This window comes from Sciurus carolinensis, chromosome 13 (assembly GCF_902686445.1).
Source record: "Sciurus carolinensis chromosome 13, mSciCar1.2, whole genome shotgun sequence".
Classification (NCBI taxonomy): domain Eukaryota; kingdom Metazoa; phylum Chordata; class Mammalia; order Rodentia; family Sciuridae; genus Sciurus; species Sciurus carolinensis.
In genome coordinates this window covers 5,874,446-5,902,227 of record NC_062225.1, presented here as the reverse complement: position 1 = coordinate 5,902,227, position 27,782 = coordinate 5,874,446, and the positions used below count along the sequence as shown (strand labels likewise).

At 60.0% G+C, this 27,782-nt stretch overlaps 1 protein-coding gene across 2 annotated transcripts; it reads right to left on the bottom strand.

Annotated features, from left to right (window-relative positions):
* Nucleotides 1-6,167: 6,167 nt before the first annotated feature.
* Arid5a (AT-rich interaction domain 5A) lies at nucleotides 6,168-20,170 on the bottom strand. Of its 2 annotated transcripts, none has more exons than XM_047523505.1 (7): nucleotides 20,053-20,170; nucleotides 12,439-12,557; nucleotides 11,597-11,717; nucleotides 11,265-11,317; nucleotides 10,808-10,905; nucleotides 10,505-10,664; nucleotides 6,168-10,224 (listed from the first exon to the last, which is right to left on the bottom strand). In XM_047523505.1, the coding sequence occupies exons 1-7, from the start codon at nucleotides 20,054-20,056 to the stop codon at nucleotides 9,016-9,018; spliced, it is 1,764 nt and encodes a 587-aa protein (XP_047379461.1). In that variant the 5' UTR covers nucleotides 20,057-20,170; the 3' UTR covers nucleotides 6,168-9,015. The 2 variants fall into 2 exon arrangements, with proteins under 2 accessions (XP_047379461.1, XP_047379462.1); XM_047523506.1 differs by having other exon boundaries at nucleotides 12,439-12,554; nucleotides 20,053-20,146.
* Between the last annotated feature and the right edge of the window lie 7,612 nt (nucleotides 20,171-27,782).

The following is a 27,782-nucleotide window of genomic DNA, read 5'->3' as shown; positions in this document are numbered from 1 at the left end:
CTCTCACTGCCGCTTCTGTTTAGTGTCCGGCAACGTGGAAGGGGGCTGATGAGCAGGACGGCGACCCGGGCCGCCAGGAGCTTCCCTGAGGGGCTCCGAGGCTGCTGTCGGGAACACGTCCCCAGACCAGCTTTCCTGGGGCCGATCTCACCCCGCTCGTGGCCCATCTGGCGACGTCAGGGAGGGCCTCGCTGCCACCTCTCGGGTCCTCCCGTCCCCTCCTCCTCCACTTTGCAGGACACTGTTCCACATGACCCAGGGCAGCCTTTCTGCTGAGGGTCAGCCACTCAGTGGGCCTGACCGCCTGCTGCCCTCCGCCCTCCACCGGCGGGGCCCTGGGTCCTGGACCCGTCGCAGCCTCGTCTTGAGATCCAGGTTGTCACCCTGTCCATCAGACGTCACCAGTGTGGACGAGGCTCCTGTAGCCAGAGACCCGTGAACTGAAAGGAAACGTGAGCTGCCCCCTCCGGGCCAGCCCGCGGCGAGGGACCCGCATGGGGCCACGTGAGAGCCGCTGGGCCAGGTTGGACACAGTGGAAGCTCCTCAGTGAAGATTCTGAGCCGCACCGTCTGGGAGCCGTTCTCCCAGGGACAAGAGAGCGCCAGTTGTCCCGGGAATCCCGCCGGCCTGTCCGGCTGGGCGCCACACTCCACCAGCGGGAGGCTGAGACCGGCCGAGGCGCCTGGAGCAGGGGTTCTGGGGAGCCTCTTCCTGGCCTGGACAGCTGCCCTCCCGCCGTGCCCGTGTGGCCGTCCTGGGCTCGTGCTTGGAGAGGGGAGGCGCGGCACGGTGCCCGCGTCTCTGGCGCCAGTCCTGCCGGCTGGGCCCCGGCCCCCATCCCCATCTCGGTTTCCTTGAAAGGCAGCATCTCCAGGACGGCCTGGGGCCTGGGGCCGCCACAAATGTCTAGGGCACAGTTCTGCATTTTGGGGACTGACCTGCTCCGTAACCCGTCGCGGTGTCCGGAGCTGGGTCCTGTGCGCTGGGCTGCCCAGTCACGTCCTGTTTCCCGGATGCTATGGAGCCAGCAGGGCACGGCTGTCCGGGATGCTCTGACCAGGTGTTCGGTCACACTGTGAGCCCAGTGGCACCGGGCAGGGGCAGTGGGGCAGGTCCTTCCTACCCATGCCCCGCTTGTGCCCAGGCTCTGCTCGCTGGTCCCCAGGACGTGGCTGGGCTTCCAAGGCCTGGTCCTGGGGCCTCCCGGGTGGGAGCAGCACCTTTCCAAACAGCGCTTTCGCTTCCAGCCTAAGCCGCGTGACGATCCCTTGCTGGCCTTGGAGCGCCCTGGTCCCCCTGTGGCTGGGCTGGAGCTCACAGGTGCAGCACCGTCGAGCCTGCGCCAGGCCCTGGCCAACCCCAGCTCCAGGGAAGACTCACAGACAACGCTGCGTGATTAGCACAGGGTGGCGGCTCCCTGCTCGCGATCTCAGTGCCACCACCTGCCAGAGGCATGGCGCCCTCTTGTCGGGCATCTCCAACCACCTGGGACAAGACACTCCGCTGATCAGATGGGAAGGACGTCGCTCCCTCTCTCCATACAGCCCAGGGGCTGTGAGACGCTGCGTTCCCACAGGAGCGTGGATCATGAATTCTTAAAGTTCTCGTCTGGCCACGCACACACGCACACACATGCACACAGACGCGTGCACACAGACACACGCACATGCACACACAGACACACGCACATGCACACACGCACGCACATACACAGACACACGCACATGCACACACGCACGCACATGCACACACGCACGCACACGCACATGCACACACAGACACGCGCACACACAGACACGCACATGCACACACAGACACACGCACATGCACACACAGACACACGCACACAGACACACGCACATGCACACGCACGCACATGCACACACAGACACACGCACATGCACACACAGACACACGCACATACACAGACACACGCACATGCACACACGCACGCACACGCACATGCACACACGCACGCACACACATGCACACACAGACACGCGCACACACAGACACGCACATGCACACAGACACACGCACATGCACACACAGACACACACATACACACACACAGACACACGCACACACACGCACACGCACTCTCACGCTTCTTTGGTACCAGGGATTGAACCCAAGAGCGCTCACCCACTGAGCCACACGCCCAGCCCTCTTCATTTCTTGTTTGAGACAGGGTCTCGCTGAGTTGCTCAGGGCCTCACTAAGTCGCTGAGGCTGGCTTTGAACCTGCCGTGCTCCTGCCCCAGCTTCCCAAGCTGCTGGGATCACAGGCGTGCGCCACCAGCCCAGCCTCACTCTATATTTTTAATTTGAGAAAAAAGAAAAATGTTTTTCTTGTTTTCTTTTTGTTTCATATTTCTCAATTCAAAATAAAATCTTAGCAAACCCTGTGTCCTTATTTGGGTTTGGGATGTGGTAAGAAGGGAGATAGAGGAAATGGGTCATTTTTTTTTAAGCCGAGGTCTGACCCTGCTGCCCAGGCTGACCTTGCAGGCTTGAGCTCCTGGGCTCAAGTTATTCGCCTGCCTCAGCCTCCAAAGCGCTGGGACTACAGCAGCACACTACTGAGCCAGCTCCGGGTAATCTTTCTTTTAAATTTGATTTCATTCTATTTCCTTTGTTCTTCCGAGCTATACATGACGGCGGAGTGTGTTTCGACATATCACACACATGGAGCATAACTGCCCATTCTTGTGGTTGTACATGAGGTGGTTCACTGGTCGTGTGTTCATGTGAACACAGGAACGTTCTGTCCAGTTCATTCTATTGTCTTTCCTGTTCCCATTCCCGCTTCCCCTCATTCCCCTTTGTCTAATCCAGTAAACTTTTATACTTCCCCTCCCTACCCTCCCTTGTTATGGGTTAGCATCCACATAGCAGAGGAAATATTTGGCCTTTGGTTTTTTTGGGATTGGTTTATTTCACTCAGCATGATATTCTCCGGCTCCATCCATGTACCAGCAAATGCCATGATTTCATTCTTCTTTAGGGATGAGTAATATTCCATTGCATATATGTACCACTGTTTCTTTATCCATTCATCTGTTGAAGGGCACCTAGGTTGGTTCCATTGTGAATTGAGCTGCTATAAACATGGATGTGGTTGCATCACTGCAGGATGCTGATTTTAAGTCCTTTGGGTATAAACCAAGGAGTGGGATAGCTGGGTCAAATGGTGGGTCCATTCCAAGTTTCCTGAGGAATCTCCACACGGCTTCACCGAGTGGCTGCACCAGTTTGCAGTCCCAGCAACATGTGAGTGAGCCTTTCCCCACACCCTCGCCCACACTTACTGCTGCTTGGGCGATCTTTTATTTCAGCTGCACGGGTGTATGTGTTACTCCTAGGCTCCCTAGGGGGCAGGAGGAGGGAAACTAAGACCCACCAAAGGGGTGGATTGTGCAAATAATTTCTTTCTTTTTTACTCTTTCTTTCTTATTATGCCAGCATTATTATTTAACTACACTGCACACGATTTTCTAAGCATTTTCCATATATCAGTGCTGACAAACCCAAGGAGGTAGACGCCCTATTGTCTACATTTTGTCATACAGAGAACAAAGCACAGAAAATTTCAGTTGCCAAAAGTTCAACAACTAGTAAGCATCAAAATCCTGGAGTCCAAGCTTTTAGCTTCTGCAACATGCTTCCAGCTGAGGCTGACCTTGAACTTGTGATCCTCCTGCCTCAGCCTCCCCAGCTTTGGTGTGCACCAGGCAGGATGAGACTTGGGATCCCTCCCAAGGCAGGGTCATTGCCCCTGGGCAGCCTGAAGCCACCATGGAAGATGGATCTTCACCCCTCCCCAACTCTTAAGTTCAAGGAGCAAAGCGTGGGCATGGCGGGTGAGAGAGGGATTTAGGATAAAGAGGGGGAACCGAGTCTCAAAGGAAGCGCTCTTGGGCCACTGAGGTGCAGGAAGTACCCAGGAGTGTTGGTGACTCCTGAGTGACATGCCCTCGGTCAACCTTGTCACGGGAGGACATGCCCAGCCGGGGACACCGGAGAGCATTGTGTGGCTCCGCCCGTCCTCCAGTCTGACCATAGCGCCCACCCGGTGGGCCGCTGTCCCCCTGGGGCTCCCTCGGGGTCTCCGTGGAGCGGCGTCTGCTTCCGGGGCGGACTCTGCCTTGGACTGACCGGGAGCCCCTCACGTCTCCCCAGATTCCTCGCCGAAGCGCTGCAGGTGGCCCCGGCGTGGGTCCCGCTCAGCCCTGTCCACCTGGCCCCTGGGGAGGACCTGCCCCTCCTCCTGGAACAGTCGCTCGACACCAACCTCCCCGCTGGTGGCCCCTCGCGCTCGAGTGGGAGGGAGGGAGGCTGGTTGCCCACACGCCGCTCCCGGCAGACATCACTGCTCCACGCGTCACGTCCACTGCGAGTCAGGGCGACGCTGCCCGCAGCCGTGATGAGGCAGCCGGCGGGCACCTGGGGGACTCGCCTTCCTGACCCAGACAGGCAGGATCCCACGGCCAGGGTGGCTGAGTCAGAGGCCAGGTGGAGGCAGCGGTCGGGACACGTGGAGTCTCAGAAGTGGCAAGTACAGGGCAGGGCGGGGACGGGGGGGACAGGCAGGGGACGGGGCAGCGGGGGACAGGGCAGGGGACTGGGGCAGGGCAGGGGATGGGGGCGGGGGGGACGGGGACAGGGCGGGGGACGGGGCAGGATGGCGGCAGGCGGGCAGAGCAGAACCACAGTTGCAGGAGGTGGTGACTCGCCTCCCGGGACTCTCACTGGGTACCCACGCTCCTGAGGCCGGGGTGACTCGCCTCCGTGTCACAGGCGGGGACACAGAAGGCCCAGCAGGTGGGCGCACCTGCTGTCCGGGGCAGCTTCTGTGCTGACCTGCCCGGAGCCCAGGGGCTCAGGCAGGATCGCATCCCCTCCTGAAGGCTCCGCCGGCGTCTGGCTCTCCCTCCATTCGGGGCTCGGGCCCCTCCCGCCTGGGCTGGGCTGGGTCCAGTTGCTGCCTCAGCCTCCCAGTTCCCTGACCCTCGCTGTCCACCCGCTGCCCAGGCACAAAGCCAAGAACGGGAGGAGTGAGAGCGTCCGGGAAGGCCCAGAGGTGGGGGGTCTTCCCGCCTCCAAGACCCCGGCTCCCCTCCAGCACCCCAGCCCCTGCCTCCCCGTGGGGCCCCTCGCACCCAGGGGCAGTGGCCAGAGAGACCTCGCTGTGGGCAGGTGACGCAGGTGTTCCAGAACCAGTGAGGGCCCGAGGAGCTGGGCCAGGAGCGAGTCCAGGGCCCCTTCCCTTGGCCACCCCAGAGCCTGCTGTACCTCATTCTGGATCCAAGAACACAAAGCGCGGTCACTGTGGATGTGCAGAGGCCCAGGGCAGAGTAGAGGCCCCTCGAGCGGCAGGAGCAGGGGCGTGGGAGCCAGGTCCGTCCCTGGCCACCGTCCCTGCCCATGGGAGCCGGCCTGCCCGGGACCTTTGGAGCGTCAAGCAGCAGTGGCTGGAGTCCCTATCTAGGGAGCTGACCTTCCAATAACAAAGAAGGGACGCTGCCCCTGGTGTCCGACGGCGCAGCTGCGTGCAGGCGAGCCCAGGGCAGGGGCAGGCCGGCTCCCATGGGCAAGAGGACGGTGGGACGGTGGTGAATGGCGGTCGCCCTGCACAAGGCCAGCAGCCCCTATAGCTCCAGGAAGTGGTTCCACAGGGCCACTTCCCCAGTTCCTTTTTAAAAAATTTACATTTTGAGACAGGGTCTCACCAAATTGCTCAGGGCCTTGCTAAGTTGCTGAGGCTGGCTTTGAACCCGCAATCCTCCTGCCCCAGCCTCCTGAGTTGCTGGGGTAACAGGTGAGCATCTCACCTGGTGAAACTTGATTTTTTTTTTTTTTTTTGGTACCAGGGGCACTTCACTGAGCCACATCCTCAGTCCTTTTTATTTTTTATTTTGAGACACAATCTTGCTAAGTTGCTAAGGCCCCACTAAATTGCTGAGGCTGACTTTGAACTTGGAATCCTCCTGCCTCAGACCCCGCCCCTGAGCTGCAAAATTTGATTTTAAGTGCAGTCGACTATATTTTAAAAAATATTAAAAAAAAAAAAATTAAAAAAAAAAAAAATTTAGCCAGGCACAGAGGCACACACCATAATCCCAGAGATGTGGGAGGCCAAGGGAGGAGGCTGGCAAGTTTGAGGCCAGCCTGGGCAACTTAGCAAGACAGCAACTTGATGAGACCCCAGCTCAAAATAAATAAATTAATAAACCAAAAAACCTGTCAGGGTATAGAGCTCAGTATGTAAAAGCGTCCCCGAGGTAAGTCCCCAGACCCACACATACACACTAAACACATCGTCAGGCCACTATCAGCAGCCTCCAGTCTTGAGGTCAAATCCTTGCTGAGCCGTAGGAGTCTCTGACTGACCTGCTGGGCTCCAGCTGCCCTTCTGAGAGGCACCTTATCCCAAGAAGGGGAGCCATTGCTGCCAGGCAACTGTGCCCCCCACTGCATGGTGCCCTTGCTGTGGACCCCAGTCCCTGTGGACCTGGACCTGGTCCATTGTGCTTGTGCAGTTCCCTTTGTGGTGGTTTCAAGGCTCCCCACAACCGGGCTTTCCAAGAGCCTTCCCACGGCCTCTGCATGGGCTCCTGTGGACACCCCTGACGGCCATCTCCATGGCCCTTGCATCATCCCAGCCACCTCCTTATATGTCCCCAGTTGTCCGAGTCCAAGGGGACCAGCAGTCTGTGCGTGCCACCACCCACCCTCTGCTCTAAGCCCTGTGGGATCCCAAGTTTGCACCCAGCTGGCGCCTGGTCTCACTGAAACTCATGTCACCTGTCTCCAGTGCAGCCTGGGGCCTTCCAAGCCACGGTCTGCTCCTGAGATCACCAGCCTCCTCCAAACCCAGTTCCCAGCCTTGTTGCCCGCTGACCAACGGAAGCACTGGCCAGACGGGCCCACAGCCCCACCACCCCAAGAATGGGTTCCCTCTCTGCCCCCGTCCTGGGCACCCCATCCCACCCGGCAGACCCAGAAGCCGTGGGTAAAACAGCAGGGCTGGGTGCAGGGTAGAGCGCCGCCTGCGTGCCTGCGGCCCCGGGTCAGACCCCGCACCGCCACAAATAGGCAGCGGGCTGGGACACGCGGCTGTCTTCCTCTTGTTCCAAGCAGGGGCCTGGCTGCCCCAGTGACCTGGGAGCCCCTCCCCAGCTGGGTCACCTCCTGACCCTCTGCCCACTCAGGCCTTCTAGCTCCTGGACTCCACTGGCCACAGAACTCCCTCCGTCCCCTTCCAGCCACTGCTCAAAGCCACCTTCTAGAGGCCCCTCGGGTCCACTTGAACGCGTGCCTGCAGAGCGGGTGGGGTGGCGGCTGCCCGGCGCTGCGCACGCTGCGGATGGCAGGGAAGGCGGGCGTACTCCGAGCCCCGAGCACAGAGCTGCGCGCCGTCCCCAGCCCAGCTTCTCCGCAGCGGCGCCTCCTCCGGGCACCGTGTTTGTTGTCTGCTCCTCTTCGGTCCCCACAGCCCGCCAGCTCCTGCAGCCTGGCTCTTCCTGGTGCTGGATGCCAGGCCTGTCTCCCTGGGAAGCATTCTCCACACCTGCCTCCAGAGGGCGCCGTCGCCACAGTGCTGCGCTCTGCGCCCGAGCCCTGCTGCCTGGCCACAGAGCCACCGTCCTATCAGGAGAGGCCTGCGTTGCTCTGCAGATGAAGGGGACCCTGCAGCTCCTGCCCCATCCAAAGCAGGACGCCCCCACCTCCCCTCAGCCAGGGGATCGGACTCCCCATGGCCCGTGGCCGAGCACCCAGGGCGTTTTCCTGGAGTGTAGACAAGTTGGTTCCTCTGCCTTTGGTCACCCTCTGGGCAGCGTGCGGATGTGAGTCAGGAGCTCAGGTCAGGTCACACGTAATTAGGCTGGCACCTCAGAGTCCCTCAGGAGAGGGGCAAGGAATCGGGAGATGGCCCCGCGGAGTCTGAGCGCCCACAACAGTGGTGGCCCCCACCCCTGGCCGCCTGCTGCGGATCTTGCTCGGGGTGGGGGCACCTGCACCCCAGCACTCCTCCACAGGCAGCTGCCTCCCACCCCGGCCACCACCCCGTGCCAGGCACATCCTGGGTCTGTCCTCAGCAGCCCCACCCGTGATCCACGGGCCACACTATGCCCCTCCCCTGGTCCGCAGCAGGGACTCCAGCGGGCAGAGTGGGTTCTGGTGGCGCAGATCAAAGGCCATCTGCCCACCCAGCCCGGCATCTGCCCCTCCTGCCTCTCCAGGAGCGGGTGAAGGCCGACCACCAGGGCAGCCCGGGCCTCAGCGTCACTAGCCCCACCCTGCCTTGGCACAGGAGGGCAGCCTGCGGTCTGGCCATGGGAAGGCTGAGCAGCAGGCCCACCTGAGCCAGGAGCTTGAGACCAGCCTGGGCAAGACGTCAAGAGCCCCTCTCCAGCCCTGAGGCTGGAGTCCCGAGGCTCAGCTGACCGGTGTGCGGCCCTGGCCTGGCCTGGCCTGCCGGAGCCGGTCCCCTGCCCGTCCTGAGCTTGAGTCCCGGCTGCAGGGCAGGCCGTCGTCCTGAGGCTCAACCAGGGAAGCGGGTGGAAGGCACCGGACACGCCCAGCCTGCAGACGCTCAGGCGGCTCTCCAGCGCAGGGAGGCCTCCAGATCCCAGGGCAGATCTCATCTCCATGGCGCCCCAGCTGGAGGTCCCAGCCATGGCCCGTGTCCCACTTGCAAGGGTCGCTCTGTACACACCTCCGCGCTGGTGGCGCTCACACTGGGGTCTTTTTATTAGGCTTTCCGCGGGAGACCTGGACGCCTCCACCTGCCCTCAGCCCCTCGGCCCGCTCCTGGGCTCTGCTCCGGGGTGCCGGGCAGCAGGCGCCCACCCTGCCTGTCCTCCCCAGGCCTCGGCTGCTTCCTTGAGATAAGCCAGTTCCCCTGCCTCCCTCTGCCCAGGCCAGGCTGCCGGTGCAGGCGCCCTGGTTGGTGGTCTGCGACCCAGGCCCCCAGCAGGGCCTGCCCGGTACTGCCCCGCAGGCCCGACCTACAGCTTGGTGTTGAGGTGCAAGAAGTGGGGGACCGTGCAGGCGGTGACGGGGGGCGCGTGCCAGGCAGGAGCTGGGCTGAGTCTGTGGCGGAGGGGGCTGTCAAAGCAGGTGGGGGGGAAGTGCACCAGGCCAGCAGCCATGGGCGAGGGCCCCGCAGTGGCCAGGAAGTGGGCCGGGAAGGCCGGGATGACCAGGGGGCTGAGGGGCAGTGCGGCCTGGCCCTTTACAGGGTCTGAAGTGCTGGCGAAGTTGAGTGGGCAGTGCAGCATGGTGCCCCTGTGGGCTTCCGGCAGGGCAGGCCCCAGTCCCGGGCCCAGCAGGCAGGAGAGGGCCAGGCCGGGGGCGGCGGGCTTGGTCCTGCCCTCCTTGGCACCGGCCTCCTGAAGAAAGGGCGGAACCGCCTGCAGTTTCTTGCCACCGTAGACAAAGCCCTCGTCTTCCCGGCCACGCTTGTTGCCCAGGCCTGGGCCGCAGGGGAGCGAGAGTGGGGCCACTGGGCTCTCGGCAGGGACCCTGGCCATGGGGGACACCCAGCAGGCTTTGGGCTTGGGGTAGAAGCTGCTCTTGCTGGAGCCTCCTTTATGGAACGCGGAGGGACGGCTGGCGTCCCCGCCCCACGCCAGTGGGGGCTCCTGCACGGATGGCCCCTCTTCTTTGCCAGGAGGTCCCAACAGCACCCCGTCTTTGAGGCTGGAGAAGAAGTCCCGGGGGTGCCGGCTGACAGGCTTCAGCACCTCGGTGGGGTAGGCGTGGAAACAGCCGGTGAAAACGGGCGCTGCCGGGCAGGGGCCCGCCGGAGCCTCCACCCTGAGGCTGCCACCAAGGGCCTGCGGTCCCTCCTGAGGGGGCAGCGGAGGCCCGGAGTCCTGGGCCAGCCTTTCCAGGCTCCGGGGGTTCTCCGGGGCCCCCCTGTTGGGGCCGCCGGCCCCGTGGAGACAGCCCTCCTCCTGGCACCGCAAGGCCTCCGCCTTGCTGACTTGGGCCAGGAGCTTCTTTTTGGCCAGTGGCGACATGATGCCATGGGTCCCTTTGCAGTAGAAGCTGGTCAGGAGCCGCCTGTATGCCTCAGGGCAGCCGCCGGCACTCCCAGGAGGCAGAGAGGGCCCCGGAGCCCGGCCCTGCTCTTTCGTGCTGTCCTTAGGGGGCTCCTGGCCGGGAAGCTGTGTCAGGTCTGCTGTGTCTGATTTGGTCTTTCCTGGAACCATCTAGAATGAGAACAGGCCATGCCTCAGGGCTGGGTGCAGACCACACCTCCTGACCGGGGCCTGCGCATCAGGGGTCAGGGGTGTCCAGGGCCCCTGTGGGCTTTTTAGCACTTTGGGGAAAAGTTTTCTAAAGGTGTCCTGTGAGTGGTCACGGCGTGGCGTCAGGACGTGGCCTGGTGAAGAGGCGTGGGACTGGGGGCCACGCAGAGGAGCTGGAGCCCGCGGCCAGTCAGGGCGGGCGGGAGGGGGCTGCGGGGGGCCGCTGGCCACCCGTGCTCACCTGGTCCACCTGCCTCTCCTCCTTGGCCTTCTTTGGCCGCTCGGGGGCCCCGTCATCGCCCCGGGGCTCCCTGGCCACCTTGTACTGCTTCCTGGGCTTGGAGGGGGGCAGCGGCTTGTCATCCTCTCCCTTCAGGTGCCGCACGTACGGGAGGACCAGCCTGCGGGGAGCAGCGTGTCCGCAGGCGGCCACCCCGGGGCCTCCCTCCCTCCTGACCCCAAGGCCGCCAGCTCCTCTGCCACCCGCCGCGGGGCTGGCCCGGGAGGGGCAGGCCGTCGGGTGTGGGCAGGTGGCCGCGCCTACCTCTCGTAGTGGCGGCGCGTGCACGTGGCTGCACTGGTGCTGCCCGGGCTGCCCCCCAGCTCGTCATACACATTCTTCCACAGGCGGCGGCCCGTCACCTGCGAGGACACCGAGTCAGGGACCTGGCGCCGCAGGGATGGGGGCAAGGACCGCACTTTCCCGGGACTCCTCCAGCCAGGGCGGGAGGCTGGAGGGGCCGTGGCTGCCGGCCCAGGCAGCGTGGGCAGCACAGGAGCAGAGCGGACGGGAAGAGAGGAACCGGCTAGAACAGCCGAGTCCCCCGCTGGACTCTTCCTTGGCCCTGCAGCCAGCGGGGCTGGACGGGGTCCTGGCTCCTCCCTGCCTGTCGGCAGCAAGGCCAGCCCTGTGGCTGCCCCTGCCCAGACCTCCCGGGTGCAGCAGGGGCGTGCGGGGAGGGGACACGAGCATGGCGGGGGCTCGGTGGCCTTCGGCTTACCAGCTCGTAGGCCCCCAGCTTCTCCACCGCCTTGTAGATCTTCCAGAGGTTAACTGGAGGGAAGAGGGCAGGGCGGCCGTCAGACTGCACCCTGCGCACCCAGGCGGGGCCGCCACCACGCCAGGCGGGCTGGGCTCTGTGCACGTCCGGCCCGGTGGTCACGTGGATGGAGTCCACCTCACGGACCCGGACCCTGCCGGAGGCCTCCTTTCTGTCTGGAAGCCCTGCGGGCGGGCAGTGTCCGGGGTCACAGAGCAGAGGGGCCTGCCCTGGCGTGCGGCCCGGTGGGATCCCTGCTGGGCCCCCCTCCCTGCCTGCACCCCAGGACGCACTCTGCTTGAAGCCGAGATGGGGCACCCTCTCGATGGGCGTGCGCCGCTCCTTCATGAACTTGTAGAGGCTGACCAGGAAGGCCTGCTCCTCCTCCCGCTCCCCGCCTGCCTCGGGGGAGTCCTAGGGAAAGAACGGGAGGCGTGGGCACAGGCCCCCGCCCGTGGGCGGCGAGGCACGCCCAGACCTCTGGCTGGGGAGGACAAGGCGCCGGCCCAGCCCCTCCCTAGCTGCACTGTCACCTGCAAGGGCACCGAGGGAGGACGGGCTGTGGGCAGGATGGGGCAAGGACTGCAGTTCTGGGTCGCGCTGGCACGGGCCAGCCCTCAGTGCCCAGCGTCAGAGGAGCAGCCCTGCCTCCTGGCCAGGACCACCTCTTCATCCCGCCCTTGACCTGTTACTCCTCCTCTGGCCCCTGTATCAGGCCGAGTTCCTGGAAGGCTTCTCCAGGCCCTGGGGTGCCCGGTGCTCCTAGGCACGGTGGGGCTGTTCCTCGGGCTGTTCCCAGGCCTCTGCTGCGGTGGCTGCTGCAACCCACCCACCGTGGGCCACTGTGATGTGCTCTTGGATGGATGGACGGGTGGGTGGAAACGCAGACTGACCTCGGAGGACAGTGTTCTGCCTGGCTGTGGTCAGCACGCGGCCGTCTTCCTTTGAAAGGAGGCCTCGGCTACCAGACCTATGTCTGAGGCTCGCTGCCACAGGGGCCGGCCAGCCCCTGGCCTGCTCAGCGCCCAGTTCTTGCACTTCTGGCGTGGGCCCCTGCTGGCTCTGTAGGGGCAGGGCCCTCCTGAGCGCTCGGAGGCCGGGGTGCAGAGACGTCCCGGGGAGTCGCGGAACCCACCTCCAGCTGGATCGGGCTCTGGCCCCTGCTCTGTGCACCGTCGGGTTCGGGGGACGTGGGGGGCTCCAGGGCATGGCCCTCCTCTGACTGTTTCCTTTTCCCTTTGACAGGGGGTGCTGCTGGAAAAGAGGGAGGGAGGGCAGGGGAGACTGTGAGCTGCGGAGAGGGGCAGGGCCGGCGCCTGTGCCCTCCGACCTCTGCTCCCAGGCTCCCAGGTGTCCTTGCCTTCCTTCCGCGTGGCCTCTGCCCCTGGCCCTGGCTGCCCTCAGGCTGTCCCTCTAAGCACATCTGTCTCTGTCCTCCCTTCTCTCCCAGCCATCTCCCACATCTCTGAAGACCCTAAGCCTCTGGGGACAAGTCAGAGGAAGTGGGCAAGACCCCCACGCCTGCCCCACACCCAGGCAGGAAGTTTCACTCAGTGAATCAGGGATGCTACAAGGCTCCTGTGTCTGTGGTCCCCAGAGCACCTCCCAGGGGCCTGGACAGGTGTTCCTCCAGGGGTGATGCAGATGAGTGCCACTTGTGACCCATCTGGCCTGTCCCTAAGCACTTGTGGCCTTCTAACTGCCCCACTTAGGTCTCAAGCTGCCTGTACTTGCCAGGGTCCTGAGGGCCCTACAGCTCTCTGCTGCCAAGTCCCTCCCCTGGTGGCCTTTCCCAGCCCCAGTGGCCCCAGCACTCCTATCTCACTGTCTCAGCTGCTCACGGTCATCCTGGCAGAAGTACCTGTCGCCTATGTAACCCTGATACCTCAGGAGACTTCCAGCCTCCAAATGCAGAGGTGTCAGATCAGCAGGAGCGAGCAAGGCTCAGGACAACCATTCTTGAATGCAGGGTCTGTCCTACCAAGGGCAGCCAGCTATGTGCCTACGGTTGCAAAAATGCAACACCACTGCCTCTGCAGAAGTTACAACCACTGGAAGCTGCCTCGGCCGTGAAGCAGGCTGGCAGCATCTGTAAGATCAGGAATGGCACATCTCACACCAGCCTTTTCTTGCTTTTCTGTTAGTTATTCTGGTATGAAAGGGCTCCTACTCCTCTCTGCTCCCGCTCCAGATGTCTGTATTGTTGGAAACCCGCAAGACTCCCCTCCAGCCTAGACAGGGAAAAACTCCCTTGGAACGATAAGCTGGTACCAGCATGACCCAGGGCCGCAGAAGCCAGAGGCATGTGGTGCTAGAATCTTTGCCTCTGACGACAGTTGGTGGTTCATGAGGCCCTGCTGAGCCTGCAACCGCTTGCTCACATCTCTCGCTCTTTCACGCACCTTCTCTCAGGCTGGGAAGGATCCATTTTAAAGAGAAGGAAACTGAAGCCAGAGAGGTTAAGTTGCTTGTCTCCCTGGTGGACCAGGATGCCAAACGAAGCCTGCATGGCACGGGGGGAGTGGCCGCCGTGGCCACCATCAACCTGTGCAAAGCCCTGAGCCTGTGGCTCAGTGGGAGAGCGCCTGCCTCGCATGTGTGAAGCGCTGGGTCCCATCCTCAGCACCGCATAGAAAGAAGGAAAGAACACAGGGCTGGGGACACAGCCCAGTTGGTAGAGTGCTCGTATCACAACACAAGGCCCTGGGTTCAATCACCAGCACCGCAAAAAATAAAAATAAAAAATAAAACAAAGGTACCGCGTCCAACTACAACTAAAAAAATATTTTTTAAAAATTTGAAAAGAACCTCAGCAAGTCTGGAGACCAGTCAGAGACAGAGAGACTGGGGTCACCCTCTTGGTGCCCTCTGACAATCAAGACACAGCCAGTCTCCAGGAATCCTGGGTGTTAACAACCGACCCGCCACAGCAATGCCTTTCCAACCAAGTTCTTGGCAACCTGGTGGCTTGGTCACTCCCTCTGTGACACGGGAGAAAGGCCTCAAATCCTTTGCTGACTGTGAATTCCAGGAGCTTCGGGGCATCGGGGCGCTCCTTCGCACTGGCCTTCCTCTCCCGCCTGCCTGCTGCACACGAGTCCTCTCTCCCGCTTCCTTCCCGCTGCCTCAGGTCCTGGCCATCAGCTCCGTTTCTGAGTGTGACCTGGCTCCTCCCCGGTCATGCTACTATCCCTGGACTTCAGAAAGAATGAGGTGGTTGAGCCAGGCAGAGGGTGGCATGCTGGGTGGCATGCCTGTCGTCCCAGCTACTCAGGAGGCTGAGGCAGGAGGATCACTTGAGCCCAGGAGCTTGAGGCCATCCTGGACAACACAGTGAGACTCTTCTCAAAGGCAAAACGACTGATGAGTCCATAAGGGGATGGACCACGGGAAGCACCCGGGGGAGCATTTTTAAGACTGATCCTATGTGGGCCATCTCAGCAGGTGGCCAGGTGGACCAGAGGACCTCTGGTCCCTTCTGCTGGATTCTGGCTCACAAGTCTCCCCTTCAGGGAAAACCTTCTGGAGCTGAGCACTAGGGTTACCGGGAAAGGAGGTCACCAGTCAGAGCCGTTGAAGCCCAGATGGGAAAGGCCCGAGCTCCTGCCCTGAGACACACAGGGAGACACTCTCTCTGTGTCCTGCCGGGTCCCCAAGTGAACCTGGTCTCCATTTGCTCCCCGCCAGGGCTGGCGCTGTCTGCCTATCCTGGCAGGGCCTTCTCCGCCCCCGAGTCCACAGTATTAGACGAGAGAGCTGGAAGAGCCCCTGTGGCCTGTCCCCGGCCACTCTAATCCCTCACATCCCTGGTCACTTATAGACTGGGGCTTCAGGCAAACCTTCACGGGGAAAAAGGGTTCTGCTGTGAAAATAAGCGGGAAACGGGCTCCCAGACGTGGGGTGGGCCCTGCCCGCCTGCTTCTGCACGGGAGGGAAGGGGCTTATGGAGCTGGGGACCTGGCCCACCCCACCCGCTCCTGCATCACTGCCACTGCCAGGAGCCACCTAGTCATTCGGTATCTTGCTCTGAGTGTGCACATGGTCCCTTCCTGGACGAGGTCTCCACGTCCTGTTTGTGGGGGGAGGTGGCTTGAGCTTGAAAAGCAAGCTCGCTCTCTACACAGACCTCGTTCAGATGTGACCTTTTCTGTCTAGGACAATAACGACAATGGTGATGAATGTGTCACTGTTTACTTGTGACACATCTCACCATGCTCCCCACCAGCCCCCAGCCTTAGGTGCTGCCAGTACTGACTGGGTGACCCCCCCCCCCAGTGACTGAAATGCCTCTCCCCCCACAATCTCAACGCTTTTAGGAACCTCTCTGGGGCTATTTCTGGACTTTCTGTTCTGCTCTGTTCGCAGTGGAACGCTGGCCTATGTGCGCACTCCATTTTTCTAGCTTTGTCAAACAATTTAGTATCCAAAGGGCAAGACCCCAGCGCTCCTCTTTAAAAAGACTCCGTCAGAAAGTTAGGAGTTGGTCACATTCTCCAAACCAACTAACGACAACCGCAGAGCCGAGGAGCAGCGGTGCTGTGACTGACTTGCACATCCATTCAGAACATACGCAGAGGAGAAGCACCGCCTGCTGTCCAGCTCTCTGTCGGGGACCACGACCCTCCACTGCAAGTGCCCCGCAGCCCGCAGCCTGGAGGCTCCCTCCGACAGCCCTGAGCCCCTTTACAGCGTTCCTGCTGCCTGGGGTCCCTGCAGTTCCACATGGCCTCGGGGAAGTCCTGATCGCTGAGGGCAGGACTTGACCTGCCCCCCTTGGATTGCTCACTTCTTGCTGGCAGAGGACGCAGGGAGGGGGGTGGCTGGGCCAGGAGGTGAGCCAGGGTCCCCGTGCCTCAGCCCCTCACTAGGCAGCGAGGGGTGGCAGGGGTGGGCGGGAGCCGAGTCCCAGGCTCCTCCTGCGGTTAGGAACCCAGGCTCCTCCTGCGTTAGGAACCTGGCTTCTGCTCAGCTCCCAGGCTCAGGCAAGAGTCACGCTCAGTGCCAGATCCTCGGCTGCGGAAGTGTCACTCACTCCCAGGAGAGGGTGCTCTCTCAGTGTGTGTGCTCACGCGCTTCCCCAACTCCTTTTTAAAAAAACTTTTTTGTTTTTGGTATTAGGCATTGAACCCAGGGGTGCTTAATCACTAAGCCACATCCCCAGCCATTTTAATTTTTTTAAATTTGAGACAGGGTCTCATAGGTTGCTTAGGGCCTTACTAAGTTGCTGAGGCTGGCCTCAAACTTAAATCCTCCTGCTTCAGCCTCCCAAGCTGCTGGGATGCAACCAGCCCCAAGCTCCCTTCCTGCACTATTGCTCCCCCAACTCAGACCAGATCCCTGGCCGGCCTTGGGCCTGGTGCTCTGCACCTGCCTTTCTAACTCCTCCCAGCCTCGCCAGTGGGTATTCCTTCTCGGCTTTAACAGCTGCCTTACCTGGGGCTCAGAGGCCTGCCATAACTTGCCTCAGGTCACACAGCTTTCCAGTGGCAGAGCAGTCTGACTGCTCCAAGTCATCCAACCCTGAGACCTAGAGTATTTTTGGTTGATGGGGCTGGGGAGACACCAATTTCCTCATCTCTGCTCAGAGGATGCAAATCTGCCCACCTCCCCTTCTGGCTCTGTATCACATGACCCCTGACACTGCTAACAGCTGGTCTGTGGACTGCTCAGTTACCCAGGACAGGAGGGGCCGGTCAACAGGCTGCGGCCTAGGCAGAGAGAGCCTCTCCTGTGTGAGTCAATCTCCCGGGCCTCGGAGGCCCTCAGAAGCCCCGTCATCTCTGAATAAAGACTGTTGTCTCCACAGTCTTGAGAACAGAAGGAAAAACTGTTGATGTCCATTGATATTCCTTTAAGAAACTGCCACATACTGCCACAGAGTAGGGAGTGGGCTCCTGGGCCAGGGCTGTCTACTGGGGTAGGAGGGAGTCCCTGCAAAGGGAAGAAGCTGAAGGAACAGGGACTCAAGTGGTCTCACCTGGGCTTAGCCAGGGAACGAATGTGGGTGGGTGAGGGGAAGTCGGAGGCCCTGGTGAGCCCACCCCTGCCCTGCCAAACAATGGCGGAAATCAGAAGAGAGTGGGGCAGGAGCAGGGCTGGGGTAGGGGGCTGGGGCACCACACAGGTGCATCTTCTGCCAATTCAGCCGCTGATTCTGTGCCTTGGTTTACCCACCTAAGAGATGGGTATGCTAGACTCAACGGGCCAAGGTTTTAAATGGAAGACAATGAGAAATGAGTTTCCCCCACAAACCATAGGCAGGCGTGTGTGCACGCACCCCTGAATGCGGGCACACCTGCCTGTCCTCCCCAGTCCCCACGGTACCTCACTGCACCACAGGAACATAGCTTGTGCCTGTGGGAGGGGCACCCTGCACCTTAGACAGCCCTGACACCCAGAGAGGGGCCAGGACTCGTTGGAGGCCACACTGCCTGGGGTTGGGGGCCTGCTGAGCGAGTGTACCCGCCACCAATCACCATTGGTGTGATGGGAAGGAAGTGACACTTCCTTTCATGAAAAGTCACAACTGGGAACATTGTGTCAATTACGAAAATAATGGCAACAGCAGCCTGAATGGCAACCGCAGCCACAGCCCCGCCCCCTGGCCTGGCCGAGGTTGCTGGCGGCAGTTTCTTGGTGAAAGCTGAAGCCCAAACAAAGACAGCCTTTGAAGCGGCCAGTCCCGCCAGGCCCAGAAGCAGGCTGCTGGCAGTCTCCGCAGGGGCTCACTCCAGGGGGCAGTCTGGGGCGGAGAGAACTGCCAACAGCCAGTGCTGAGGACAAAGGGGCTGGGCAGGGGACCCTGAGGACTCAGGGTGCAGCACTCGCCAGAGTCCAGCTCAGTACCTCGGCTGGGCGGGGTGGGGGTGGGGGACAGGGCCTGGGAGCAGCTGGGGTCAAGTCAAGACAGTAAGAGGTCCAGAAAGGCAGAAGGGCATGGGGTACCAGATGTGACTTTGCCAACTCCCGAGCCCACTGGAGCGCCCTGTCCCTCTACTCAGTTCTGGAATGTCCTAAACCCTCCTGCTCCAGGATAGAACTAAACCCACACTGCCCCTCCCGGCCAAGTCTGGGAGATGCTGGATGGAACCTTAAGATCTTCTGCGGATGAAGAAGATCTGTTTTCCACCCCACCTAGGGAGAAACAGGATGCAGGGGCAGGTGACTTGTCCAAGATGTCACCCAACAGGGGGCACTCCCCTACCTCTGGGCTTTCCTACTCTCTCTGTCCCCACCCAGCATGGCCTTCCAAGCCTGCTGCCCGGGGCCTTCAGGGACTGTGATCATTCCAGCTGGGTTTCCAATTCCCAAACCGGAGACCCTGGAGAAGGCCGAAAGCAAGAAGTCTTGGACGCCTGTCCCTCCCTCACTGCCAGACCTGGGCTGGTCTCTGCCTCCACTTCTCTTACTATAAATCAAAGGTGGAGGGGCTGATCCTAGAGCCCTTTCTACCTCTGCCATAGCAAGTTCGAGGCCCCAGGTGAGTCCAGACTACACTCTGCAACTCTGTTCTGCAGGCCTACCTCCTAGCCACCCTCTCCCACCTCCTGTGCCTTAGCCCACTTGTAGGGGCAGAAACTGTCATAGGCGCATCAGTTCCCAACAGCGGGGGGACATGAAGCACCTGTTACTCTCTCCCTGGGCCCCTCGGACCCTCCCCGCAGGCCCAAGACTCTACAAAGAGACGCTGCGTCCAGAAAGCACCACCCCCAAGAACCTCCCTGAGTCCTCCGGCTCCCTATGCCCGGCTTGAGCCACTGCACCGGAGGGGACGGGGACGGAGGGCGGTGCGACCCCAGTCCGGCAGCTACCCCCCCCCCCGGACACTGCAAAAGCTGCAAAGCGTTGGAGATGAGGCACCAGGGTTGCGCCCCCAGCTCCAGGGAAGAGCGAAGCGGAACTTTCTCTCCTTGCACGGCCCGAAACCTGCGCCTTTGCCCTTTTCTCCCCATTCACTCCCCGGGCCACCACCCTGTCCCTGCTGGAGACCCGGGAGAAGAGGAGAGCAAGGGGAAGCTACTTCTTCCCCGCACGGGGCTGGGAAGGCTGAGCAAGAGACAGACAGGGGGAGAGGAGAGGAGGGAAGAGAAAAAGAAGAGAGCGAGAGAAGGGGCAGCGGGCCAGCAGCCGGCGACCGCGGGCGAGCAACACCCCCAGCCGAAAGAGGAACGGTGGATTCTTCAAAGCGCGTTGAGCAAGTTCTTCAAAACCCGCGCAGTCACTTTCAGGAAACGCGGCCGCAGCGGGACGCGCCGCGCGCCGCGGACCCGGCGCCTCTTCTCGGCCGCGCGGCGGGTTCTGAGAACCCGCGGGGCTGTCACGGGGCGCGAGGGGCGGGGGGCAGAGGGACTGCGCCGACAGCTGTCACAACAAATTAGCTGAGCCCAGCTCGAGATTGAAACCGCAGCAGGAAGTGGGATGACAACCCTGCCGGGTTTGGTAAATTTCAGGCAGGAGACGGCGAGAAGAGTTTCGAAATAAACGCCCGGGAAGCCCCGGCCGCCAAACTTCTCGTCTTTCCTTTTTTTCGAAGAGCGCACGCGGACGCCCAGCCTCGCCCTGCGGTGCCCGGCGCGGGTGCGGGCGCCCGGGTCCCCGCTCGCTCCGCGCGCCCAAGCCCCGGCCAGAAGCCGGACCCGCGCCCGCCCCGCACGCCCACCCGCCCGCCCGCCGCCAGCAGACCCGGCGCCGCAGCTCCCGCCCTCCCCGCGGGTCGCCGAGCCCCGTCCCGGGCCGCCAAGCCGCTTACCCATGGCCCGCCGCGGTCCCACGTCGCCGCCCGAAGACCCCGCACGCGATGCTGCCCGGCCCCGCGCTCCCCGCGCGACTGACTCGCCGCTCCGCTCGCCGCCGCCTCCCGCAGCCCCGCCCCGCCCGGGCGCGGCCCCGCCCCACTCTGGGCTCCCATTGGTAGCCCGGTCCTCTCGAGGGGCAGGGCCCGCCCCTGGCCCCAGGGAAGTCTGGGAGTTGTAGTGTGCGCCCCCTCCGCCCGCGCCACCTAAAAAGAAAGGCGCACTTCCAGGAATCATCCCGGCCTGGCACCCGTCCCCTTAGGGGCACAGCTAGAGTTTTGGAAGAATCCTTCTCGCCGTCTGCCATAGACTGAGGCTGAGCAGGGTAAGCAAAGTGCTTTCGACGTTGTCTTAAGTAGTCCTGGGCGTTTCACAGCCCCCACAGCCCGAGGTAGAAGGCGGAGTGGTTCATGTTAGCCTAATAGGGACCAGACTCCTGAGTCCTTGACCTAGGCTCTGCAGGATTCCAGAATGCCTGATGTCTCTAACTCAACCTTAATAGCCAGTGTCCACGTATGCCACGCAGTATGGCAGTTACAAGCTGAGCAATGCAGACAGGGGGGATGATTCCCTGCTGAGGGAGACGCTGAGGCTTAGGGTGAGTGGAGGCCGAGAAGAGGTGTGGAGCCTGCGTGGCAGTGGCTTGGGCCTGTGCAGGAGGAGACAGGGACTTGGATAGTAAGAGCCTAAAGTCTCAGCAAATAGCTAGCTGGGACCTGAAACCTGTTCCAGCACATAGTAGGTATGCAAAAGTTTCATTGATTGATTTTAGTATTCATAACAGCTCTTTGCAGTTCACACCATTATCATCCTCAGTTTATAGGGTAAAATGAAGGTCTGGGAGATTAGCTCTGGTAACACAGCCAGTGTGTGGTGGAGCTTGAGCTAAACCCAGTCATTGGGGCCTAGAAGAGAAGCCCCCATCCCAAGAGCCCACCAACCTTCTGCCTCCTCACTGCCATCAGCATGCCAGGGATCCTCTAAATGAATGGACCAGGCTGCAGTTTGGTGACCCCCACACCCTGGCTATTACCCTTTGACCCTGGGATGACAGATCTCTGCAAGCTCAGCCCAGAGCAGACGGCACTGTGGGCTCTGTACGATAAACCCCTTGTCCCTCTCCCCATGGGTTGGTGTGTAAGAGACACCACCTGCAGATTTGCTAACAGACACATCATTGTCAACATTTATTAACTGTCCAGAATAATCACATCATGGTGACTCTAACAGTGCCTCCCACTTCCAAGGTTACAAGTCACTGTCCCCTCTGGGACAGCTGAGGCTGTGATAGAGACCCTGCCATGGATGGCATGGGGAAGCTTAACAGGCTTCTAGCCCCACCACTGAAGCAGGTACGACTGCACCGCAGGATGTGGAGACCTGGATGCTGCCCACGGGGCACAGTCTAGTCCAGCCCTCGCTCCTGGGCTGGATATTCCCATGCATGGGAAACTCACTCCCTTACAGAGCAGCCGCGCATCACAGCACGGGACAGGGGTTCGCTGCTATCCAGGTAGCAGAGCACACTCTCACACAGGCAGGGGCTGTTGTGCGAAGGCCCAGCGAGTCAACACCTGCCTGACCAACCTGAGAACAATATGATCTAAATTTAATTGCCTCCTGAGGGCATTATTTGCAATAGAAAGTAATTTACAACGGCCAGTAAATCCTGCAGAGGATTTACAGAGACAGCTCTGTTTGCCTCCCTAAAAGCATAAACACTTCCATCGTTCAAGCTTCTATCTCGCACACCTCCACCCCCAACCCACAGCCACCTCCTCCTGCAACCACAGGGTCCCAGACCGGGACAGCCTGAAGGGGTCACCTGGCCCCTCAGAAGAAAAACAAGCCATCACAAATAAACACATTCTTCCTGTAAAAATACTACAAATAAATCGGTCTTTTCTGGCACTACCCCAAATTCAGTTCCCTTCCTTCCCCCTTATCAGATTGGATAAAGTCTTCTAGAATGTTCCGTATGTATTTTCATAAATACAGGAATCCACGGTGTCATAAAGTATACATCTTTGTTTTCTGTGTGTAAGTAAATGATACAATTCTGATTGCTGCGTCCCACAACCTGCTTGTTCAGTCAACTACAGATCTTGGGGAACTTTGCAGGTATAACACAGATCAGCTTCTCTCTGTGACCGCTGTTTCCTTCACAGGGTTCTACCATAGTGTATTTACTCTCCTCTTAACGGCCTTTAATCTTTTTGTCAAGTACATGAATCCTGCTGAGAACATTCTAGATCCCCTTAGAACACTTTCAGGGCCCAGGAGCTCCCAAAGTGTTTCCAGACACTTTGAGCTAAAGCTGATTGCTCACACCTTTTGTTGATCTGTTTCTAAGAAGAGAAACTGACCTTGGGGGTTTTCTCACCCTGGAACTCTCAGATGATTCAAGATCATCTGGTCACCAGGCCCAGAGAGGTTAAGCAAATAGCCCTAGGTCACAGAGCAAAGTCAGTGCCCTTGCTTCTTCTGAAACCTGCAAAGCCATTCACTGCACTCAGAGAACAGAAACGCAGCCAGTTCTCTGCCCTGAGAAGCTCTGTTCCCAGGCTCAGCAGTTGCAAAAGGCCCCTAGGGCTTTGTTTTCAAAGGAGAAATGAAGCGGGAAGTATTTTTAACGCTGGCGCTGCCTTGCCGCCCTCCCTGGCCTAGCTGTCCAGGAAAGGCCGGCTTCTCGGTGGCATTTGCAACTCATGGAAAACAACAAATGCCCGAAATAGACGATACCCAAGCTCAGGAATGGAAAAAATTGGCTCATGGTTTCAAACGCCTCTTTTAGAAAAAGACAAGAATAGCTTTTGGCCTTTGGGGATAAGGGAGTGTGGGGGGGGGGGGTAGTGGTGCTGGGATAGGGCTCAGTCCTTGATCACCAGGGGCCAGCTTCCTGCCTGAAGGAGCTCTGCTCATGGTTGCCAGGGCACGTGGACGCAGCTTCCTGTGCTTGTCCACGCAGGGAGCCCCGTACACACCTGCCCCAGGCTTCCTCCAGCCTCCCTGCTGAATCTGGACCCGCTTCCCTTGTTGGGTTAGGGCTGGGCTGAGGGCTCCTCCCTGACCCCAACCAACAGGAGGGAGGAACCCAACAGGAGGGAGGAACCCAAGATCCTGAACTTCCTGAGCTGAGCGGAATCCCCCTGCGGGGAGGGGAGAGGCAGGGCAAGGAGAGAGATTTGGGGTTTTCATCCCACTCAGACAGCCCAGCTGTGCGGCCTTGGGCAAGTCGCTTAACCTCAGGGAGCTGGGTGCCTCATCTGGAAGCAGGGAGTTAACCTTCATTTAGTCCTTCAGCCCACATGTGTTTTGTGGTCCTATCTAGTAAAACTAGTTGTCTACTAGGTAGACACTGGGACAAGCTACAACCAGAGCCAAGTCCCTAACTTCCTGCCACAGAGACTGTGGCCCATTGGTCAGTCCTTCCGTCACTGAGCCAAGGCCAGGGACTGGGAGAGGTGACCCGGTTTTACTCCAGCCAGCACTGCACCTGCACCTGGCCTGTGTTATTTCAGTTACTATCACCCCAGTCCCTAGAAGTTACCACTGTATTTGTCCCCAGAGCGCTCTTGAGGACACTGAGGAACAGACACTACTGTACGAGTTCACAGGCTTGGCAGGAAGGAGGCAGGAAGGGCTGACTGCCAGGTGCCAGGTCCCGGATCTCGGGATCGGGCTAACTAGAGCCGCCGCATCGCCAGGTGGTTACCTAGCCTGGAGATGGGTACCGAATGCACAGGACAACGAATCTTTAGTAAAGGGGTCTGTGCAGCACTTTTACATAAAAGGACAGCGCAGCCGGCCCGCCAGCCCATGTTGTGCGAGCGCCCTTTCACTTGACAGGTGGGTAAACGGAGGCGAGCAGCGTTGTGAGGCCGGCCTGCCCGCGACGCTCCCCTGGGGCTGGTGGGGAGGGCCGGGCAAGGGGGCCACGGGGCCCAGGGGACTACAACTCCCAGGATGCCGTGCAGGGGGCGCGCGCAGGGGCGGGGCCGCCGCCTGGTCGGAATGTAATTTCTTGGATTGAAAATAAAAAATTGAAAAAAAAAAACGCGGGGCGGGGGGGCAAAAGTAAAGAAAGAATCGAAGCCTCGAGCGTCACGTCTAGGAATAGCCTCGGAGTCGGGCCAAGTCATTATAGACGATGAGTAATCCGGTTAAGTCATTTCTCTAAACACCATTCCTTGTAAGAGAATTAAAATATCAGCTTACATCAGAGGCGGGGAGGCAGCCAGGAGCGGGCCTCGGTTCACCCCGCCACCAAGGGCTTAGCCCCAGCCACAGGCTGGTCTCTCTGCCCAGCTAGGGGCTGCCTCCTCTCAAAGCAGCTGGTGTCCCTCGTGGTGGCGGCCCTGCGAGGGGAATAGAAAGGGAATGGGACCCGACAGATCTGGGGTTCCCTTCTCTTCCATGAACCTCTTGCCCGCCCCCAATTCAAGTTGACATTTGATAGCTTCAGACCTGCTCCTCGCCCCCTGCTCAAAGGACTGGGGACACCGGGAAGGGAAAGGAGGGTCCCCTCTCTCTCTCTCCACTCCCACAGTTTGCCTCTGACTTCCAGGAAAGGCATCTATCCTATGGGGGCTGGGAGTGTTCCTTAATTACCATTTGTCACTTTTTCTCCTTGGTTGTCCTGTTTTAGGATGGGGTGGGGCAGAGCGTGACTACTAGCCCTGCTTTTGACATCCTGAGGGGTAGGACTAGGATGAACTGGGGAGGGTGGGCTGATCAAGACCCCATCCTTGGTGGCCCTAACCTGGATCCTCGGTAGTTCAGGTCACTGAGGCCCAGAGCCCTTCCCCTGGCTTCCCAGCCAGTTTCAAGCAGACCACCCAACGCTTGAGGGCAGACACAGCCCAGTCCTAAGATCCTTGAAGCGAGTTAGGCACTTTAGAAAAATCCCTTTACCAAGGAGGCTGCCTCTCAGCCTGTCACCAAAACAGAATCCTCCCAGGCTCTGGGCGAGTCACAAAAGGAAAGAGAAGAGGTTGATTTTGGCTCATGGTTCTGAAGATCCACAGTTGAGGGCCCACATCTGGTGACAGTCTTTTTGCTGGCAGAGTCCCCAGGCCATGCAGGACATCATCACATACCAAGAGATGGGGGGACACGACTCTGTCTTCTGGTCTCTACCTCTTCTTATAAAACCAAGGCTCAACCATGAGGTCCCATTCTGGTGACTTTATCTGATCCTAATGGCCTCCCAAAGCCCCTCGCTAGACACCATAAGACTGCAGTTCCGCTCTCTTGATTCCCCACAATGGACTCCAGCACCCTTGGGGGACACACACTATATCCAAACCACAGCAGTGTGCTTCTGAGCTTGTGGCAGAAGTAAGAAGTAGATACTTAGCCTCCCTGCAACCCAACAGGCCTCTGCTGCTGACCCCAGGTAGATGAGGGTGAGCCAAATCTTGGACCCTGGATTCTGCTTAGGACCTCAGCCCCTCAGGAGCTCAGGGTCCCCTTGCCTCTGCTCGTCTCTGCAAAAGGGAGGTTGGGGACACCAAGAATCTTCCTCTGGAGGTTAGGCAGGATCTGCCTTGGCAGAGTGGGAAACGATGGGCATCCTTCACCTGATGAAAACCAAGTGCCCTCAATCTGTTTAGCTACCCATGCTCAGTGTCCTCATCTATAAAGTGGGGACAGCATAACAACTGCCCTCCTAGAGCCGTGACATGCACCAGGTGAGGTCTTTCCTTTAAAGGCCTCAGCTGGTGTCCAAGGAGGAAGCCTCCTGAATGCACCCCCGGGCCAAGTGGAAGGTGAAGGTCTGCCAGGCCTGGGAGTCGGGCAGGACCCCTCGGCCCCAATCCAGCGCCAAAGTGCACACAGGCCGTGAGTCCGGGAGGCCCCCTCCCCTCTTCTGCATCTGTGTGTCATATGTTGTTAGCCTTGGGGCTTTTTTCTTTCTTTCTTTCTTTTCAAATAAACCAGGGCTGCATGAAAACTCTAATATTCTGGGTAAGTTTTGAAACAGCTCAGAAATCCCCACGTCCCCTTGTGAGTCACTTGGAGGAGCAGTAAGCAGAACTGCAGATCCGCTGCAAGAAAAATTCTGCAAACAGCTGTGCAGCCCTGTGACCCAAGGGATTTAAAATAGTCCTGGGAGGCAGGGAGACCTGCCGGCCCCAGAGGTTATTGGGAGTGGGGACAGCACTAAACCCTGAAGGAGGTCCGGATGCCCACCCCTGACACCATTGGAAATACAGCAGCTGGGGACGGTTAAGTTGGTGCGAGGACGTCCCCAAGGCTTTGACCTGGAGAGTGCGCTTCCACTATTGCTGGGAAACAGCAAATTCCTTCCAAGCATTTTTCTTTTCCTCTTTTGGTGCCAAACACGTGCTTGGTCCCCACCGATCCTCGATCCTCGATCTTGCAGCTCCTTCTGCCCCTGGAGGACCCAGACAGGGTTTCCAGAAAGTGCTTTCCTTGCCCTACCGGATCTGAGTCAAAAAGGGGTGCTGGCTCAAACCGAAAGAACAATTCGGTTAGCCACAGCCACGGATGTTTCTCTGGGGTCCCAACGACTGCCAGGCAGGGAGCTCCAGGGTCAGAGCATCGCTGGCCCCTCGGGCCTCACTGAAAGCCCCGTCAGCATGCACAGTTCCTCTTTCCACCCGGAAAAGGGGCCAGGAAGGGCCAAGGGTCGGAAGGGACCTGCAGGGGAGGCTGCCTCCTGCCCCTGCGGGGCGCCCAGGTCCTCCCCGCCGCTCTGGGAGACCTCCATCTACCTGCCCCGCACCGCAGCCCATCTCAGACTATTCTATAGGCTTCTAGCTCTCTCCGCAGCTGGCAAAGTCCCGCACACCCCCTGGGGCAAAGCGCAACGCTTTCCAGAAGTCCAAGGCTGATCCTGCTGGGGCTCTACCCACCCTTAGAACTTGCAGACACCCTTTTATAGCGGCCGGCTGGAAACCACCTTGAAAAGGTTCATCTAAGGAAGCTGCCCATCCCTCCACCCCTCCTACAACTGCATGTCCAGGCCTGCTGCCCTTGCCCTCTGGACAGCATCCTAGTGGCCACAGCAAGACCCAAGTTAATAGGGTTTACTGACTGACATTCACCTGGACAGAAAGCCTGACCTGTCTATTGACCGATTTATTTATTTGTTTATTTTAACAAATCATCTTTTCAGGCTGAACTGCCAGATGGAGCGGGTCAGGCAGCGCCAAGGTTTCCTGTCACCAGCTTGTCCAATCTCAAGGTCACCTGTGTGGACTCTGGTCCTGCCAGAGCCCGGCTCAGCTGCAGGCTGTCCTCAGTTTTGAGGGGGCAGCCGGAGCTCTGCAGATTCAGTGTGGGGACCTGCTGGACCCCGCTCTTCCTGACCTCAGGACAGGTGTGGGCAGGACTCTTCTGCTGGCTCATCTCCCTGGCTGCCCAGAGCACCTGGCTCGGGCCTGCTGCACGGCCGCCTGGGCCCAGCTGCTGTCTCAGCTAGAAATTCGCCCTGTCAGCCAGACGGGATCCTGGGTGAGCCGGGCTCGAAGCTGCTCTCACCCAGAGCAAGATGTCTGGACACAGGTCCACATGAGGACAGGTGCCAGAAATGGCCAAGGTCAGGGCCATGCAGGGTCAGCTGAGTGTGTGAGGAGTACCCCTGCCTGCAACCCCACTCCTGTCCCCAGTCCTGGGTTCCAGGGCAACAGACACTAAGAGATGGGGAGGTGGGGTGGAC

Coding starts and splice junctions, on each gene's coding strand:
- Arid5a (XM_047523505.1), bottom strand. Junction 10,906..11,264: donor AGCTGGGGGCCTACGAGCTG/GTAAGCCGAAGG, acceptor GTGTCCTCGCAG/GTGACGGGCCGCCGCCTGTG. Junction 10,225..10,504: donor AGGAGAGGCAGGTGGACCAG/GTGAGCACGGGT, acceptor TTCTCATTCTAG/ATGGTTCCAGGAAAGACCAA.